The 20,179-nt window shown below is 31.9% G+C and overlaps 1 protein-coding gene across 2 annotated transcripts; it reads left to right on the forward strand.

The window, feature by feature from the left end:
• Nucleotides 1-1,849: 1,849 nt before the first annotated feature.
• Nucleotides 1,850-19,789, forward strand: LOC134706519 (putative mediator of RNA polymerase II transcription subunit 26). Of its 2 annotated transcripts, none has more exons than XM_063565532.1 (2): nucleotides 1,850-1,871; nucleotides 17,161-19,789. In XM_063565532.1, the coding sequence occupies exon 2, from the start codon at nucleotides 17,170-17,172 to the stop codon at nucleotides 19,027-19,029; it is 1,860 nt and encodes a 619-aa protein (XP_063421602.1). In that variant the 5' UTR covers nucleotides 1,850-1,871; nucleotides 17,161-17,169; the 3' UTR covers nucleotides 19,030-19,789. The 2 variants fall into 2 exon arrangements, with proteins under 2 accessions (XP_063421602.1, XP_063421601.1); XM_063565531.1 differs by lacking the exon at nucleotides 1,850-1,871 and adding an exon at nucleotides 1,886-2,094.
• The last annotated feature ends 390 nt before the right edge of the window (nucleotides 19,790-20,179 follow it).

Raw genomic sequence — 20,179 nt, forward strand, 5'->3', positions numbered from 1 at the left:
TTAAATAGAACATATATTCCTATACATACAATAATATTTAGTGATATTTCAATGTACATGTCAATTTTATTTATATCATTCGTCCACCTTCATTTTATACGCCTCATACAAAAAGATCATATTTCTGATATTGACCTAATATTTCTGATATAGACCTAATATTTCTGATATTGACCTAATATTTCTGATATTTCCCTAATATTTTGTATCGAAATTAATTGTAAAGACAACATACATGTATATCATCATTGATATATTAATTCAACATTTTATTCATTATTGATTAAATAACATAGGTGACAAAGGACAACCTTGTTTTGCACCATTCCCGCCATTTGAGGAAAGTGGATAACTTCAAAATTAAATGCGTCTGGCTTCTTGTCATAGATTCTGGTTGTGTGATGACCACTGATGTCAACTAAGAGGTATAAGTTTTAAAATGAGGCATGGGAAGCCGTCTCTGTTGCTTCTTTAATTTGGAATATATATAATGGAACCTAAACACAGAAAAGTTTGGATTGTTAATGGGAAGGTCATCGTCAATATATTTGAATGTGAAATTAAATGATCTTTGATTTTCTTTTTTGAAAAATCTCTAAAGGAACTATGACCCATAACAAAGAGATAATAAAAAATCAAGTCGATGAAAAACAATGTCAGAAAAAAAAACGACGAAAAGATTAACAAAGATTGTAAGTAAACCCATTGCACAAATAACGATAACATGACCAACCTGGAGTCAACAGAACCGGGGTGAATACAGGTGCACCAGAAGAGTAAACAGGCCAAGCTCCAAAATTAGCATCCGTAGCGGTACGACAAATTGAAGTTTTTAACGACATTGACTGGCCATACAGCCCGTAGGGATAGCGGAGCATTCAGTTATAAATCTCATTCGGTGATGCCATAATCGAGGAAGACCAGAAATTGTATTATTTCTCAAATGTTAATTTCTGAGTTATTTGGTCTCTTGTGGAGAGTTGTCTCATTGGCAATCAGAACACTTCTTATTTTTATATATGATTGTGAAATATAAAACATTGGTGTAGACTGGTTAAACCGATTGTGTGAGAACCTCGTGGTTAGTCAATGTCGTTAAACACCCCCTAGAAGTAGTGTAGTTAATTATTAACTCTAAATATTTGGCAACATAATCAATCTGGCAAAATATTCGGGGTGTGCATTTGTCAGCCTATTTATCTCGCCTCACAGTGGCTTGTGAAACAAAAGAGACTTTGTAAAAGTCAAAATCAAAGGATATGGAGCAAAAGTTCATGCGACAATGCACTTAACATACTTTCTTTCTTTCATTGTTCGATAGTTTATTTTAGTTTGGTATCTATGAGGGTTTCTAAATTGAAGGTAACATGTATATTATTGATAAGTTCATATACGTATCCACCAGAAGTAATAATTTTATAACATGTAATAGTCTATTAGAAAGGTCAATTTTAAAACGGAATTTCTGTCTTTTAGTATCAAACAATCAGTTTGTATACTTAAAGTTTTTTAGTTTTGTAAAAGGAAAGTATAATCCATTAGACAAGGATGCTATACAAATCAGTGTTGATACATTTAACAAAACAATAAACCGAGATCAAAGTTATAAGCAACCAATAAGAAACTAGTTCTACTCCAACGTCTTATATATTAAGTCATCATAATCAAGATTGCTACACACATTCAAATAATCATACTATAATGATTAATAAATTATCTGTTTATGATACAGGTGCATTATCTTATCTGACATATTATCTCATAATAGATGAAGGTACTATCCTAAAACATCTTTATCTATGTATTAATAATACAAAATGCCAAATTCATATCATCAAAATACATCTCGTACAATTTGTTAGAATGTCCAGGTAAAATATGACAAATTAACATCTTTTTTATTACTTATATACCGAGTACACCTGAACAGTTAACGCAGGCTATTATATTACCTGTAATATTAATATGGAGAAGCAGGAGGCCATTATCAGATAGATACTGTTTTATGATATTTGAAAAATGTCATAATTTCCAATTTTCAGCTAAGTTGGATAACGGATGTAAAAAGTTTTTGTGTGTAAAATGGCAAAAATTGTAAGTATATTTTCTGTGTATTTACCCAGATAGATAAATCTATTAAACCATTGACCTCTTTACGTTCTAAACTATTGAAAACATGCAATCAAATAAAAAATCAAAATTTTGAAGCCGCGTAGTATCTGTGGGTTTTCAACGGAAGATAACTATAGACTACCATATACGGGGATGGCTGATACAGATCACAATGTCCATTTAAATTTAGCTTAGTTCTTTCTTATTTCTGCGTATAACTGCTTGTGTTTGTTTTTGACAAGTTTCCGATGTGGCATAACTTATGAACCCACATCCTTTCTAAAGCGGGCGTTAATATATTATAATGAAGGAGTCCGTTCGTCTATCCGTTCAAAGTTTGTATCCTCAACTGATTTAGACCAGTTTAAAGAATTTTCTAAAACTTTGATAGAACTTTTCTCCCATGATTTACTTTAATTTAATTTTAAAGCTGGCTCGCAAAACTATAGTTTATTAGGGCGATTACTTATTAGTATTTTAATGAAACAAAAACTTTTTGCATGCAATTGTATTGAAGCGTTAACGTGATTTTTAAGGATTTATTTACTTCAAATAATTGCCAAAATAATCCGGATTTATGACTTATATAAAAAAAATATATGAAGCACAGTTTCTTCTTTGTTCAAATTAAAAACTTATTGACTTATCTATTAAGATCTATTTATTTACCTGTGCAATAAATGCGCAAATGGATTTCAAAATTGCGCACTGTACTGAATAAATGTTCGCTTATTTGGCACTAATGTGATATGCACCGAACCAAAGACCACATTCAGTCGTTGTTCGATAACCACAAAAGACAATTACTGCTTCTACCTCCTTAAAAGTATAAAGAAAACAAATATATTTATTGACGAATTTAGATTTGTCACGAGGACAATAAAGGGTAAAACTAAGTGCGAGTAACATTAATTTGTTTACTCAATTGATCTTGTTTGGTTTATTTTTAGAACGTCGTAATTTTTAGAATATTGGACTGAATAGATCCACAAGGGAAAATAATTTGGATTACAATTTGTTAAAAATTTGCTTTAAGACGTACATAGTCGTCAACATACATCGAAATCGCTTGAATTTCGAAGGATTATTTGTTTTATTTACCAGCGGTATTGTGTTTCCTTTTGATTTGAAATACACAATGTATTTTGTATGCATAGTTGATTTTCACTCCCACTATGAAATGATGTAAAATGTACGTGATTCCATTACATGAAGCATGTGATAAAGTAAAACATTACATTCCATTACAACCTGTTTAATTAATCTTATGACATAGATGCATGTTTTTGTTGTTTTTATCCCCATATTATTACATAAAGTACATGCACTAATTGTCTCTAAAAAATGGACAAAACTGGACTGAATATGTGATTAATGAGACGGCTGTGGACGGTATGGATTCTGTATTCTTATAAATTGAAGCCTTTTTTTTTTTTATATTTTTTATTTTTTATTGTTTTTCCATTTTTTCTAAATTCTTAGATTTCAACATCCCATTGTTATAATTCTTTATTTTCTGGCATTTTTTAATCTATCTTCTTACCAATTTTTCTGTAACATTGGTGCATTATTTTTTATTCTTAAAACCACGTACAGATCCTCGTGAATATTATTATGAAAATAACCGATCTTAGTATCGTACAAAAAAGTAAAACCACTAAACTCCGAGGAAAAGTCAAAACGGAAAGTCCTTACTCAAATGGCAAAATTCAAAAGCTCAAAGACATCAAACGAATGGATAGAAATGTCATATTCCTGACTTGGTACAGACATTTTCGAGAAAATGGTGGGTTCAAGATAGTTTTATAGCTAGCTGAACTTCTCACTTGTATTACAAATGCAGAGCATAGTTATTAAATTCAACGTATAAGTCGATTTCAGTATGGAACATAATGACAATATTTTCATCAATTTCCTACCTGTATTCTAATATTTTAAAGCGTATCACTATACGATGCCAATATTTAGTATACATTTTGTTTATTTATCCTCAGATGATTATTTTTATTTCTACACTGGCATTTCACTTTTTGTCAAACACATGAATTAACCGAAACCAAACTGCTAAAGATGAAGACATGTTTTTGTATTTTCATGAACAGTTGTTCTTCTGTAGAGGAATGAAGCAACTGGTCACTGGTATGATACCGGAGTAGCAGAATATTAAAAAAAAATATGTAGACATTTTTCATTTATAAGCTAGTGTCGCAATAGTTTACACAACTCAAATGGCATACATTTCTATGTTACAAAATGTATATCATACATTTGTATTAGTACTAAGTGGGTTTTTGCAGCTAAACTTGACCACTGCTGGTGGACTACACTTTACCAAGTTTAACATCAGCTCGATCGCAAAAAATATTGTACTTAAAAACTATACGTTGCAAACGAATCTTAAAAGAAATTTTCAGTTGACAGAGGGATGCTTTAAAAGTTTTTAAATAAGACAGTTATCCTTCTAGATATTAATTTCCTGGTTATTTAAGATTTTTTTTATCTTTTGAACTTCAAATATTTGTTTTTTGACGAAAAATAAATGTAACAGTAAATTAACGATGAAAAGAAGTCTGTAATACAGAATTAAAGAATTGAGGTTTATAAAGAAAAAATGTTATCAATGGAAAGTCGTAGCCAAATGTATAGGACATTTATATGTAGCAACGAAATATACGAGAAAGGTAATATGTCACTATGGCTTCCATATACTTCAAAAGTGGCAGCCTGAATAATTCATATGCATAATCAAGTCTGTATTGCAAATAAAGACTACATTTTTATGTAGTTATCGTTGGTCCATGTCTGTCTGTCATATATATGTTTTTCTTATATTGTTTTGTTATAAATTGAGCCGTTAGTTTTGTCCATTGAATTGTTTCATATTTATTATATCGGGGCCTTTTACAGCCGACTATACTGTGTGGGGTTTTCTCATAGTTTAAGGCCGTACAGATGCGTATAATTATATTTACATCCACTTTATTTGAACTCTGGTGGATAATTGTCTCATTTTTTACGGTTTGTTCTTATGTCGGACCGGCTGTTCACCCTTGTACCAGGTTAAAGGGTGGGCGCCTCAATCTGGATGAATTCAGGATTATATATTCAATGGTTGTAGTTGATGTTCTCTATAATATCTGTGGTTTTATTCCATTGTTTTGTCATAGATTAGGCCAATGCTTTGGTGTGATTAGTCATATTTGAAGGCTTTACGGTGATGCTTATTTGCTCAATTCACGGTACGTGGAATCTGTTTGGTAATTGTTCCATTGGCAAAAAAACAACAACCCCTTAATGAATAAAGTAGGCAATCCCAAAGACTGCTTTGCGACAATAGAGGTATTGAACCATGACCCCGTAATGGAAATGTAACTTTCAATAATGGATTGCATTAACAAAACGTTTTTGAGTTTTTGGTGTTGAATACTCAACTTCTACATAAAATCTCTAAAAACTGCAAAAAAACCCAAATATTAAAAACCTTTAAAACAATATGAACTGTATGCTTTAGTTCACGTTTATACCAATTGTGCCTATAAGTGAAATTTGTAGTTTTGGATTTGAATGACCTCCTTACTATTGTATAACTGAATTATCAAAATCGACATAACTACATCATACACAATTATTGATTGAAACGGTTTCTTGTTTCCATAAAATAAGTCATATCCATGCATACATCCATACCGGCACATCTTCTACCTTCTCTTATTTATATGTGAATAGTTCGGATCTTCAAGTCACAAATAATGTTATGTACTGTAAATAGTCGAGACTCAATGATATCTGCAAAAAACAATTATTATAAATCTCTTAATTTCGTTTAATAGAATAAATTACAGCTATGATCGAATATTTGTCTGGATGGTTCTTTCTACACTAACGGGCAATTAAGTTACCACAAAAATGCAATGATGTTACCCCTCCCAACAAAAAAGCAATGACGTTTCCTCAAAAAGGGCAATGATGTTGTACAATATTTTTTCTGTAAATAAAAGGAGATAGTAAGTGTACAAATATATAAAACATATTTATCTTAAGTTATCATATATACAATCAACCCAGAACATAAACCGACTGATATATATATATTATCAAAACAGAATCAATCATAGAAACACACGAAATCCATGTGATGCCATGTCGTGGTATAAATCAAGGAGACAGAAACACTAATAACAAAATAACTTGTGTGGTCAACATGCGATCTGCATCAATATAGCTAGGCAGTTGGCATTCGTTGTTGACATGACATGACCTTTGTTATACCTGGATTATTATATTGCATAACACATTAAGCACATCAAGCCTCTGTCATTTATGTATGTAGGGGCAGGGAATTTTTATGTTAGCTTAGCTCATCGTACCCCTTGATATTGTGTGGTTTATGTTGGATTTCGTTGTAAGTGTATTCCACATTAGACATTTGTATCCGCTTCTTCTCCTAAGTCAAACATAGACTCTTCCAGTGCGTTGTATGAGTTCTTTTTGTAACTGACCAATTTCAAATTTCTGATAGAATCAATAAAAATTCTTTGAAAAGTTATCCCTTTTTCTGTCACCTGAATGAACAAAGTCATACTTTCAAAGTAATACGCATTAATTACTAAGATAAAGATACATATTAATTACAAGAGAAAAGGGTTTCCACATTCATCTAGATGATTTAGATAAAGAAAATTAAATTAGTTATGTAAAAAAATGTATAAAACAATGAAAAATACGTTGTGTTTCACGGTAGACAATTAATTGTTGATGGTATTTTACATTTCCCTGAATGTTCATTCATTATACAATATGTATTGTTTTTGGCCCAAGATAAATAGCAGGTGTTTTGTCTCATTGAATGATTGAATAATATTGTCCTTTATTGTTAACAGTTTATACAGCAGAAAAGACGGCATAACTTAACAATAAAGATACCAATAAGATATAATTACGAGGGGAGATTTGTTTTTAAATATTTTTATAAGGAAAAGTATATTGTCATCAATACTTACGTGTAAATTAATGATGATTTATTTTTAAAACGATTTTTCCATCAATTGGGTATATGTAGGGTTTAAGAGTACGGATGGGTCTTTAGAAAGCACAAACACATGTACATTGAAATAATAACTGTATCTCGGAACGATGAAAATATGGCATTAATCCACCTGAATCTGTTTCACGCTAAGACCGGGCAATTAATATATCGAAAATAAGCTTTTAAAATCCAGTGTCGCTGTAATATAATAACTATAACTCAGTGAGACATGTTATTCTTAGGAAATAGATATAGGAAGATGTGGTGTGAGTGCCAATGAGACAACTCTCCATCCAAATAACAATTTAAAAATTAAACCATTATAGGTTAAAGTACGGCCTTCAACACGGAGCCTTGGCTCACACCGAACAACAAGCTATAAAGGGCCCCAAAATTACTAGTGTAAAACCATTCAAACGGGAAAACCAACGGTCTAATCTATATAAACAAAACGAGATATTTTTTTCAAATTTCATAATTCAAAAACAAAAAATGACAAAAAATGGGTAACATTTTAAAGTTTAACAATCGAATTGATGAAATTCTGTTCAAACAGGCAAATTGCTTCAGTTTTGACGCTGTTTATATGGGAACTCGAGTATGTATACAACTAAATACACAAAACATACTTATAATATAACACGGGAAAAGTTAGAAATAGAGACAATACAATTTATCTGTGTGGTTTATTTTCGTTTTTAGTTATTTATTGTTTCTGTCAAAAAAATATCCGTAAACGTCTTTAACAACTTAATTTACTGACATTTGTTGACACTTTTGACATTTGAAGCAAACGAAGATACTGTTCATTTAGGTCAAAGATTATGAGGAAATCTAAAAAATGTAAATGTTTGTGCTATTTTGTGTCAAACAAAAATCTAGTGGTGCAAAAAGAGAAAAGTAAAAATAAGGAACATATACTGTTCCCAAGTACAATCGAATAGCAATTGCCATTTTGATAAAAAACAACAAATAAAAAAAAATAAAAAAACCCTCGTCATTATGATGATATAGATAGTTTAAATTTGTGTAATTAATGTAATTTGAATTTGAGTTATTGTTCTTGATGGATATGCTAGAGGACTAAATATGGTTTATTCACCTTCTTACATAACTTACCAATAAACTTAAATATATTGTCCAAGAAGGTCTGCAAACGAAAATTGTATAGAAATATTTCAATAAATCGTTGTCAAAGCCTATCCCAGTACCCCAACTCCATAGTTCGTAAGGTGTTTCGAACATCTATTTAGACCAATTAGAATTAACTAATTGACCATGGCCATGTCCATCGTCAGGAGCCCAAGCCATTGCATAGTGACACTTATTTATAAAAATACTGTAATTTTTATTAGGGCCTTCTGGCGATTTCCTCCGATCTGTAAGCATGGCTAACAGACACTTTAAGAGAGCGAAAAAAACAAAAAAGGCTATCATGAAAAAGGCCTTCTATCAGAAAAATAGAAAGATATAGATTCGCTCTCTCAAGAGGAAAACAATCAATTGAAAAAGCACGTGAATATGCTAAAATATTCACCACTGAAAAAATAAAAGACGATGAGACTTTGTTACTCAGTAAAGGATTAAAATATCTACCGTCTCCCTCGACCAAATTTGCAAAATCTAGTATTGTATTAGATTTCAATGAATTTGCAAGAAAACATCTATGTAAATATCATTTTGACAAGGGTGATATTTTTAAACGTCATCCCTTTTTAACAAAATCTGGATATGAACTGGTTATGCAGGAAGTAACTGCAAAACAAAGAAAAGACACATTAATGGTAAAGGCCAAATCTGTATTACAGTCGCCTCCCTTGGTATTCTCCACAGTGTTTTCGAGACAGAAATCACACATTAAGAACAATTTCGTAAATCACTGGGATACATTAAAAGATGACGAAGAGGCAAAACTTTTATTTTATTTGATAAAAAACCTCTATTTGCTTTCCAAATGCATAAAAACTTGAATGACACAGTAACATCAGCAACTCTGGGTAATTGATATGTTGCAGATTATGAAAATAGATTCTAAACTTTGTTCGTTAAATTGATAAACAAGGTTAAGTAGATTATAGAAAAATATAAGTCAGACAGATCATGAGGTGTCGAGCCCCTAATAAAAATTACAGTATTTTTATAATAAGTGTCACTATGCAATGGCTTGGGCTCCTGACGATGGACATGGCCATGGTCAATTAGTTAATTCTAATTGGTCTAAATAGATGTTCGAAACACCTTATGATCTATGGAGTTGGGGTGCTGGGATAGGCTTTGACAACGATTTATTGAACTATTTACGAAGGGATTTACGAATTTTGCATCCCAACATGTCAGTAAACGAAAATAATCCAAACTCAAAACATGTTAATGAAAATCTTTCTAAAGTAGAATGATGACGTGGTTTGGTCAGAAACTGAAACTTGTTTTTATCTCAAAATAACAGTTATATCATACAACATTTTAATAATGAGAAATTAATCGTAAATTCACTTAATGTTACGGTACCATCAGTATATGTAACATTTAACAGTGATCGTTGCTCAGCGGTAATACAGCAATTTGTGTTTTCTAGATTTGCAAAGTCATGTTACAATTGAAGTTGATGTTGGGGATTTCGTATAAAGAGTGTTTTGCCTTTTGGTAATGCATACATAATCGCATCGATTTCTCAAGTCAGGAGCATGTAATTCAGTGATTAATCGTCTATAATAATTGTTTTTTCGTTTATTTTTTTTTTAATCAGTTTTTTTTTCTCATTTGGATTGTTTCACATTAACATGCCGGGGACTTTTATGACTGGCTATATGGTATGGGTTTTGGTCATTGTTGAAGTCCAAACGATGATCTACAGTTGCTTATATTTGCTCTTCGTTTAGACTCTGCTAATTGTGTCCTTGGCAATCATAACACATCTTAATTTAATTGAAGTTCATAAGACGGTTTGAACATATAACCGATAAACAATGAGTTCATTTGAACTGTTAGGGGTGTTTGCAGATTGGATCTGGCTAAGTCAGCACATCTAGTTCCTGTTTTGGACACACACGTTTCCTGGATTTTGTTTGTGGCACATTTCATTTACATGTTCTTACATAGACGATATTCTTCAGTTCTAATCAAGCCAGGATATTCATCTCCCAAATCTACAAGACCCCCCAGAAATCTAGATTTTCGTCCTCTTACTATGAACTACCTTCATGTCGAGTAATTCCAATGTGATATCTTTTTGAAAATATTGTATTCCTTATTGTGTGGTAATAATGAAAAGAGGAGGATACCTCAAATGTATCATTACAAAATAGTTGTAAACGAACATTATTGATTAACTATAACGCTCCAATAAAATTCTCATTTAAAAGATAAGGATTGATTGTTCAAATTCTTCATATCACACAATGATATGTCGACTCCATAATGTCTAGTTTGTCGTTTTGTGTGTTTCTTTTGTAAGTAAACAAATAACTGATTTGATGACAACGTATAAACATACAGCTTTGGTATTTGTCATTCTTGTGTTTTTGTTAATTTTTTTGCCATTGGATTGGTAACTATCAAATAAAATGTCCTGTTACTACTTAATCGGACGAACAGTTATTGAGTATTTCGTAGATTTATACTTCCTTCAATAAAAAATCCCACTATGATTACGGTTTTTTTCTTTGTTTAATCGACAGTATTAGTTCTGTTTATATATTAGATGAAATGTTCAGCTTTCATCCATTTATTACAAAGCATAAAGATGTTGCATTGTCGATAAAAAAAAATAATCTTAACAACATTTATAACCCATACAGTTGTTGTCCCGCCACATAGCTGGCAGCTTTTTATTTACACGTGGTTAGAATTTTATTTGCATGTCAAGGCAAACTTTTCAAATTTTAAATAACTTAATAAAAACATAACTGTTGTTGATAACAGAAATAGTATGTCAAAGTTAACATGCATTTGGATTATTTTGCTGCATTATTTTCATTATGTTATAATTAATATCGAGATTCATGAGGTGTTGTTTCATGTTCCATTTGAAGTGATAAAGTTAAATTTTCTGACTGACGATGTTATTCCATGACTTATAAACGTTCCTTATAATTTGTACACAAATTCATTATGTAAAATATTTGAAATATCAACTTTTTTTCCTAATGAACTCGTCGTCATTTTTTTCTTATTGTTACTGGAACAGTTGAAATGCCAAAAACAAGATATGCTGAGCTTTAACTTCTACTTGATTGAGTGGCTTATACAGTTGTTGTCAATTTGTTTGGTGTGTTTTATCATTGGATTTTGCCATTTGATTAGGGACTCTCCGTTTTGAATTTTCCTCGGAATTTCAGTTTTTTTGTGATTTTCCTTATTTTCGTAACCATAAGATTAATTATTTTACCATGAACAAGCAGGATATATAGTAAGGTTTTGACCTAAGATGGTGTTTTATTTTCAAAGAATCTCTGAACATATTCATTCTTAAGGTAATTGCGTAATACATGTCTATCTTCTTGGTTTTAATAGTAACTATAAAAAAATACCTATCCTATCTTTAAATGACATTTGATGTACCATACTTCCAAATACTTCATCAGTTTTATTACGCATTTACTGTCAACATAAAAGGTATGATCACGCCGTAACCGTGGTGTTATTTTGTCGTTAATATTGTGATGACGAAACCTATCACAGATTTCATACTAAAAGATTGTACCACCATGTATAAAGTACAGATACAGTAACTATAAGACATGTATCTTGTACTGGACAAAATAGACGAGCATCAATTACCCGCATAGATATGTGACAGAAACATATTTTCCTTGTTTTTTTTCTAATTTATATAACCAATGACAAACTTTTCATGATTTACTAACATTTTTGTGGATATTTTTCTATGGTGACTTTTTTTCTCTGCTCTCTGGTGTTTATTTGTATTTAGAGGAAATATATCGTATCGCACTCGAAGCAGTGGTTACAGGTTGAACTATTCGTACCTGTTCCAAGTCAATTACTTTATACTTTTGAATTTCGTTTATCTTTTTATACGAGAATAGTTATTGGTAACATATATATACACGTAGTGTGATAGACGATACATACAGTAACGTGGTGTTAATGTGATTATTATCAAAGTAAGCATAATGCAGTATTCAATGCTACATATCGTATCTCATTGTATAAATCGTCTTCAACAATAGCTATTATCTTTGAATGTGAACCTCGTTTTTTTAATTATATAATTACAGAATTTTAAGTTATGAGTAAGTTTGAAGAGTACGGCAAAAAAATAATTTATTACTATGAATATATGATCGTAATACTCTCATTATTATATACACATAATTGTATACATTATTTACACGGTGGGTATGGTTGTCCTGCGAGAGAACGTACTGTGCTGGTGATTTGGTCCTGACGGGTGCTGGTGGGTCCTGATTCTGTGCTGGTGGGTTTGTTTACATTGTATCAAAACGGCAATAAAACGACTGTTTTGTTGCTAAATTTTTCTCTGATGTGTCATAATTACCATGCAAAGTATATTACAACAATATTATATTGCAAAAGTCATGCAAGTTCGTTAAACGGAATTGTCCTGACGCTGTGCTGGTGATAAGAAAAATGGTCCTGGTTCTGTGCTCCTATGTCCTGGTTATGTGCTTTTATATTTTAGTTAAAAGTGGCATATATTCAAGATCATCGATGCTGTACTGTTATTGACTAATTAGCTGTTGTCTTCTTTCTTGAAATTGACATTGTTGTGAATCTGTTTACTGTTATTATGAGAGAAAAAATACCCCTATTTTTTTTTATTTTTTTTTTTTAATTAACTGTAATCTTATTTATTGGCCTGTTAATGGAACCCTTCTTGCCCCCTTTTAAGATAAGAAAATATGTTTACGATTTACGGGATTACGATCATTTTGCAAGATCACCAAAATACGTTGTAGTTTTTACAATACTTATATAAAGTAGATGATGTGGTATCTTTGTTGTCAATGGACAAATTTCCATAAGAAACCAAAGGAAGTATGTGTTAACAACCATACGTCATCGTACGACCTTCAACAATAACCCATAAAATAAAAATGTAAAAGGTTTTACCTAAAAATGGAGAGAAAAAATATAGAACAAAGGACTTTCTGGGCGTTTGAATCATGTCTTTAGCAGCTTAAAACCCATTTGTTTGTGAACAATTGAGTGCTGACTTTAAGAATGACAATAGTATTGCGGGTTTGTTTGTTTGGTTTTTTGGGGGGGGGGGGGGGGGGGGGGGTGGGGGGATGGGGATAAGTTAGAGCGAGGTTACAGTGAAAGCTTGTAATAGTTTCCCGTAAGATTTAAAAGTTGTATTGTAAAAGAAAAATGTATCTTATAGCTGTTAAGAATCACTTGCTGTTAGATTTTTCCAACATATTTTTTTTGTCTAAAAGGTTATCAGGTATTTTTTTTTTCGAAAGTTCGATAGAACACTAAAAAAATCACTATTTTTTAAAGGGCAGGCTAGAATATGTCAGAGAATGAAGACGTCACGAGATAACCTAGAGAACACTAACAAAATTAAGATGTCTTAGCTTTTTCATTTCAAAATAAATATTTTTGATAAAAAATTACGGGGGAGGAAGTGAACAATGTGTCCTTCTTTTCTATATTTAAATATTTTTCATGAATAAAAATAAAATGTGCCTTGATTATAATTGAAAATGAGTAAATGGAAAAAATACCAAACTAAAATACACTTTTATTTTAATATTGGAAATATCACTAAGCTTTTAAGTTTTGTGTGTCAAACACACCATCTCTGTAGTAATGACTCCTTACTAAGATATTTCACTTCATTCATTTTTTTTCTGCATTTTTTTATATTGTGAATTCATAGAATTATTATATTATAATGTAGCCTTAATTTATATTTAAAAAAAAAACTGAATCTAAAGCCAGATATATCAAACATTTTTGTTCCCATCTATCCGTTTTCAGGACTTTAACAATCAACAATAACACGCCTGGAAAATGCGTACTCGGCTGTCTGTAATCAACCATTTTTAGACACCACAGGCTTCTAAAAAAACAAGCCGGAGTGGGGGTTCAAAGATGCAAATTAAGTTCTTATATCAATATTTTATCTTTTCGTGTACGGTTTATGACCCCTCCTGTGGCCTGTTAATTCCGAAATGTGCAAACTGCAATAGTATCAAAACAGCACAGACAATGAATAATAGAGATATAATTTTGTACATATATCGAGGGGAAACTTCTTGCAAAGCATTATTATATATATTTATGGTTCATTATTGTATTTAGTAGAAAAAGAGAATTTAGTGAAAATAAAATCACTATTTTTGTAGAGAATTCACAGACCTTTGTACAGAGATTTTTGTCATGTTTAGCATGGGATCAACACAATGGTTCATTACCGAGTAAAAAAAATCAAAATGTCTATCTACTTTGCACATTTTAGAAAATGCAGATCAGATAACGAAACTGGGTCCAGCAACATTTATAAGCAATTTAAGATTGTGACCCTCACAGTTTCCATTCACCACAAATATTCTCGTTACAACGAATCATTTTAAATACAAAAATACGTGTTGCAGCCTTTTGTTTATCTATTAATATATGTATACGGATAAAGTTATGAAAGGCAGCAGGGTCATCAGGGTGAGGAGTCCATGTCATCTGCAATGAATGCTAAGCATATATCTAGAAAGCGACAGATAATCATGACATTAAAAAAGTCTCTTCTTTTCGACTTTTTTCGAACAAATCGACACATAAAATGAATTATACAGTATTGTGGAATTTTTAACTTATTTTAGATACTATATATTGTTATCTGATATTGGACGAAAGATGTTGCCCTTTTATGTTATTATGTAATACAAGTTCAGATCATTTGAAAACACACATTAAACAGCCAAATGGATGCACAAGACCTAAAATAGGAGTTATAGATCCTGTTGGCAACAATTATCTGGCTAACTTTATTGATTTTGTAACATTTGTTTCAAATATGACCAGCTTCTTATCCAAAATCACCAGCACCGTATCAGGACCCACCAGCACAATGACAGGACCCACCAGCACAGTATCAGGACATGAATAAATTGAGAAAAGGCTAAATTTTAATAAATTGCAATGTTTTTTCACAAAATTGTTTTGCCGTGTGGATTGCGGTATAGAAAGCGGACTCAATGAGCATTTTTGTTTTATTTTTTCAGTTCGAGATTTTCTGAAAATGAGCATTTTTGTGTTACGCTTACTGAAACAGTTTAGAGGGTCAATTTTTTAATGGTTTATATATGAACCCATAAGAAACGAAATTGAAAAATCTCAACTTTTTTCTTCCATTTTTTATGAGTGAAAACGTCAAAAATCATCATTTTCGTCTTTGTTTACATTTTTTCATTGATCACCAGCACCCGTCAGGACCGAATCACCAGCACAGTACGTTCTCTCGCAGGACAACCATACCCACCGTGATTTATGTCGTTTCAAAACACATATACCTCATTTTAAAGGAGAAATAAAATCAAAAGAATTACTAGTATGTCATGCGCATCGTCATTTCATTTAATTTGTTCTGATGTTAAATATGGTAACAAATAAAATCATATTTTAATCATATAAGTTTGGGTACACTGAGTTAACTTAGACTTCTGAAACTGCCAAAAGAACGGCTTTATTCTTTTATAAGTTATTAATGAAATACATTATCATAATATATAGAATAAATAGGGTAATTATTGTATTAATTTTTCATAAATAATTAATATTTATTCATAAATTGTTTCATACTACATTTTATGGCATAATTCTGTCGTTTTTTTATGCGAAACAAATAAATGCGTCAAAACATCACAATATTTGGATGACAATTATTCATGTAACATTGCCACTCACTTTATTTACTATTTATCATTTATATAAATCGAATACAAGTTTTAACTGTTCAAATGGTTTTCAATGAGATTTACTCTCTACCCAAGTCACAATTTGTAAAATAAAAACCCTAACAGGTCAAAGTACGGTCTTCAACATGGAATCTTGACTTAAACCGAAAAGTTTAGCTATACAGGCCCCACGAATGAATGAATGAATGAATATATTTTATTGCAGAAGCAAACATAATGCTATAGCAAAATAACATAATATACAATTACAATAATGACAGTAAACCAACAGAGAACAACCTGAGTTCATCTCAGCCTTGGTGCTAGCTGTTGTGAACAGTAGTGAATAATTAAAAACATATTACACAGAAAACAACAGATTTAGCACCAAGGCTGAGATGAACTCAGGTTCACGGGTCAACAGCTCTGTTCATCTAGTTACATTCTATAGTTGCTTAAATAAATGTATTTTCTCATATTTTACGACAGATGTATAGTTCATAGCTATTTAAAACCATCGAATATAATAAGCACCTTCAGTAAAATCATCAAATAATAAGCACCTTCAGTAAAATCATCAAATAATAAGCACCTTCAGTAAAGTGAAACATGCCAAAGTTGATCTGTGTTTTATAAACTTTTATTCATTGGCTTTTATGGGAAACTTGCAGTGAGTCCATTGCTCAGTACAGTTTTGATTATATTAGTTCATCTTTCTAGTCATTTACCTAGATCAAACCTTTTTGAATGACTTGTTTCCTTAGTAAGTGTTAAACTTTACGGTCTTAACAATGACATTTAGATAGTCAGTGTATCATTTCTCAGTGGTCTTTTGTTTTTTGATTTACTACGTTTGCATAAATTTACTATTTATAAAATCTTCTTGTGTTCACATGTTTCCTTAAAATCAGGTCAGTGACCATTGGGTGGACATAGACCGAATATGGATAATTTATTGTGAACAACAGAAAAGTAAAACATAAGAAAGTATTTTCATGATACAAACAAAGAAATTAGGCTGAATATAAACTAACATTTATTTGCACTGTATCACCTTATAACATAATATCTATATATGCAAGTACAATGTACATGTATCAACACACACCATTATTAACATTTCTTGTTTTCTCTTTTCAGGTCGCCAGTATGGATACAATTTTGTTTTTATGTATAGTAACTTTATCAGTATTATTGCAATGCTCTGCGAACCATTTATCAGGGAGCTATTATAGGCGTTATCCATATAATATGCCACCACGACCATCAACACCAAAACCCAAACCAACAACAACTTCCACAACAACCACAACAGCTGCAGGGGAGTATGAGCCCCCTGAAATGGAAGGCGTTTCATCGACAACAACAACGACAGCTAAACCGACTGTTAAAACGACAACTAAAAAAGCACCTCATCCTTATTATCAATATCCACCGTATAATTACAATCAGCATTATCGACAACCGCCGTATAATGCACAGCACGTCCAAGGTGGCAGTTATCCATATAATTATCATAACCCGCAAGGTGGTAATTATCCACATACTTATCAACATGGACGACAACAACAGCCTTACAATCAGCAAACACATACCAAACAACAAAGCCAACATCCATATCATCAACAACACCAACAGCCACCTAATCAACAAATCCAACATCCATATTATAAACAAGCAAATAATCAACAGCCACATTACCAGCAGTCACATAATCAACAGCCACATAATCAACAAGCAACCAATCAACAGCCACATAATCAACAAGCATCCAATCAACAGCCACATAATCAACAAGCATCCAATCAACAGCCGTATGATCAACACACAGGATACAATCCAAATGCATTGAGTAATCAGCAAAAGCAGAACCACAACCAATATCAGCAAACTACAATGAGTTATCAACAATATCAACAAAAGTATCTTCATGGATATCAAGCAGGACAAAATCAACAACAAAGACAACAAAATCAACAACATTATTATAATCAACAACCAAGCATGCAACGTAACCAGCATCGACCAAACAGTATTCCTACGCCTCCACCGAACAAGCCTCCACCGAACAAACCACGACAGCAGGTGTTACCGAATAACCAGCACGTGTTTCATAATAATGTACAGGACTGGGGTCATGCGGCAACTAACAAAAAACCTGAACTTTCTTTGACTGGCAAAATATCACCTGCAAGTTTGACAAGACAACAAGGATGGGGCAATGGTCCGCAAGCACCCATCAATGTTTATCAACAGCAAACTCAGCCAATTCAGACTCAGCTCCCAACAATGCAAAATATCAAAAACCAACCAGTGCAAGGGCCAATTCTAGCAAATTCAGTGCAACCCCTAAACCAACAAGGACAAGTACAACAAAACACATATGTACCAAATGCAGTTGAACAACAAAGACAACAATTAACACCCATACAACAAGCACAACAGGTGCCGATTACTACACAGCAGGCAGCGGTGCAAAGACAAGTTCCTTTAAATGCAAATTTGATGAACCAATATGTTCAGGCAATACAGAAACTACAAGCTCAAATGAATAATATTAAACCTTCTAACCCCCCATATACCGCATTAACGGCACAACAACAATCAATCCAACAACAAAATGTCGTTGTCAAACCTATACGACGGGAATTTCAACAACCTAGCCAGCAAAATCAATTGATCCCTGATAAACAAGCAATTAAAGATATGTTTAGTACGCCCATATCTGTTGCACCTAAACTAGCAGGCACACAACAGACCAAAATTAAAAATTCATTTAACAAAGTATTTGGAGTAACAAAACCGCCAACTACTATCAATCCGTTCATGGATTTATTTGGATTAAATAATCATGGATTTGCAAGAACAACGGCACCAACACCTGCTGTGCCTACACCAGATCCGTTCTTTTCGATGGCACAATCCTTTGAGACAATGCTAAGAACTGGATATGCTGCTTCAGCACTCACTGGACAGACTCCAATGTTTTCACCATTATTCGAATTCTAAGCCAAAAAGTTGTGGGATTGTGTCTTTCTACAAAAAAGGACTTTTATTATTTCTTGGAAAAAAATCGGTTGGCGTAATAGACATATACTCCGTATTCATATGACATAAAGTATATAAACGTTTCATTACGTTATATTGAGTGTTCAGATATTACTGTCTTCAACACCGGTGGCAAAACAATTAGTGGTGAATTGGTCAATTTTCGGAGAACTCTGTGAAAAACGTTGCAATCTCCAAAGCTGTTTTAGAATAGTTGTATAACCATTGGTTGATAACACCATGTTGCGTCGTTATAATTTATGCCAAACTATAGGAAATATTACAGAAGGGTTGAGATTTAAATCAAGCAAATCTTGATACAATCCAGAAAAGTAATATTATGCAAAGAACGTTATCCTAAAGATTGAATGTACATATTTAGCGTTATATCATATTTTGTATATAAAGTGTTACTGATTTTGTATGCTTGTCATGACGTTGTGCGATTACACAGTTTCCATGCTATCTTATTATAATCAAGTTTCATCAAATTTCATCTTTGAAGAAAATGTATATTTCATGCTAGGGAAAATCGAAATGTTTACAAGAATTGGTCTCGATTTTCAAAACGAGTGATTGACGCTTTCAATAGAATACGTAGATGCAATCAATGTACATACATAACAATTTTTTAATGACTTTAAGCAAAAATGAAGAGGATGTTGTAGACGACCTTTATCGATATCAACGGAATCGTATCATTGATAAATGATCAATTTAATTGGACGTTATCATTTCTTTAAACAAAACAACATAAAAAAAAATATTATTTGTCATAAATATAGAAGTTATCGCTATTTTTTTCGTTGTTTAGAATTTCGAATATTAAATATAATACCAGTTTGTAGCAATAACAACATCTTGTGAACAAATCGTGCACAATTTGTATATATCATGTAGTATGACAAACAAAGCTGTGTAAAATATAACACTCCTTGTCTGAATAGTGTCCTTTTCATAGTATTGAAAAGGGAGAATGACAGGGACTTCCCGATCTATACATTTAGTCCATAGTATTTTAGGAAATAATTTATTTTAGAGCCAGAATAAATAATTTATTTTTGAGCCAGAATGTATAGGCGCAAACATACAGCACATGTATATATTACAT

Source organism: Mytilus trossulus, chromosome 2 (assembly GCF_036588685.1).
Source record: "Mytilus trossulus isolate FHL-02 chromosome 2, PNRI_Mtr1.1.1.hap1, whole genome shotgun sequence".
In the NCBI taxonomy this organism is placed as follows: Eukaryota; Metazoa; Mollusca; class Bivalvia; order Mytilida; family Mytilidae; genus Mytilus; species Mytilus trossulus.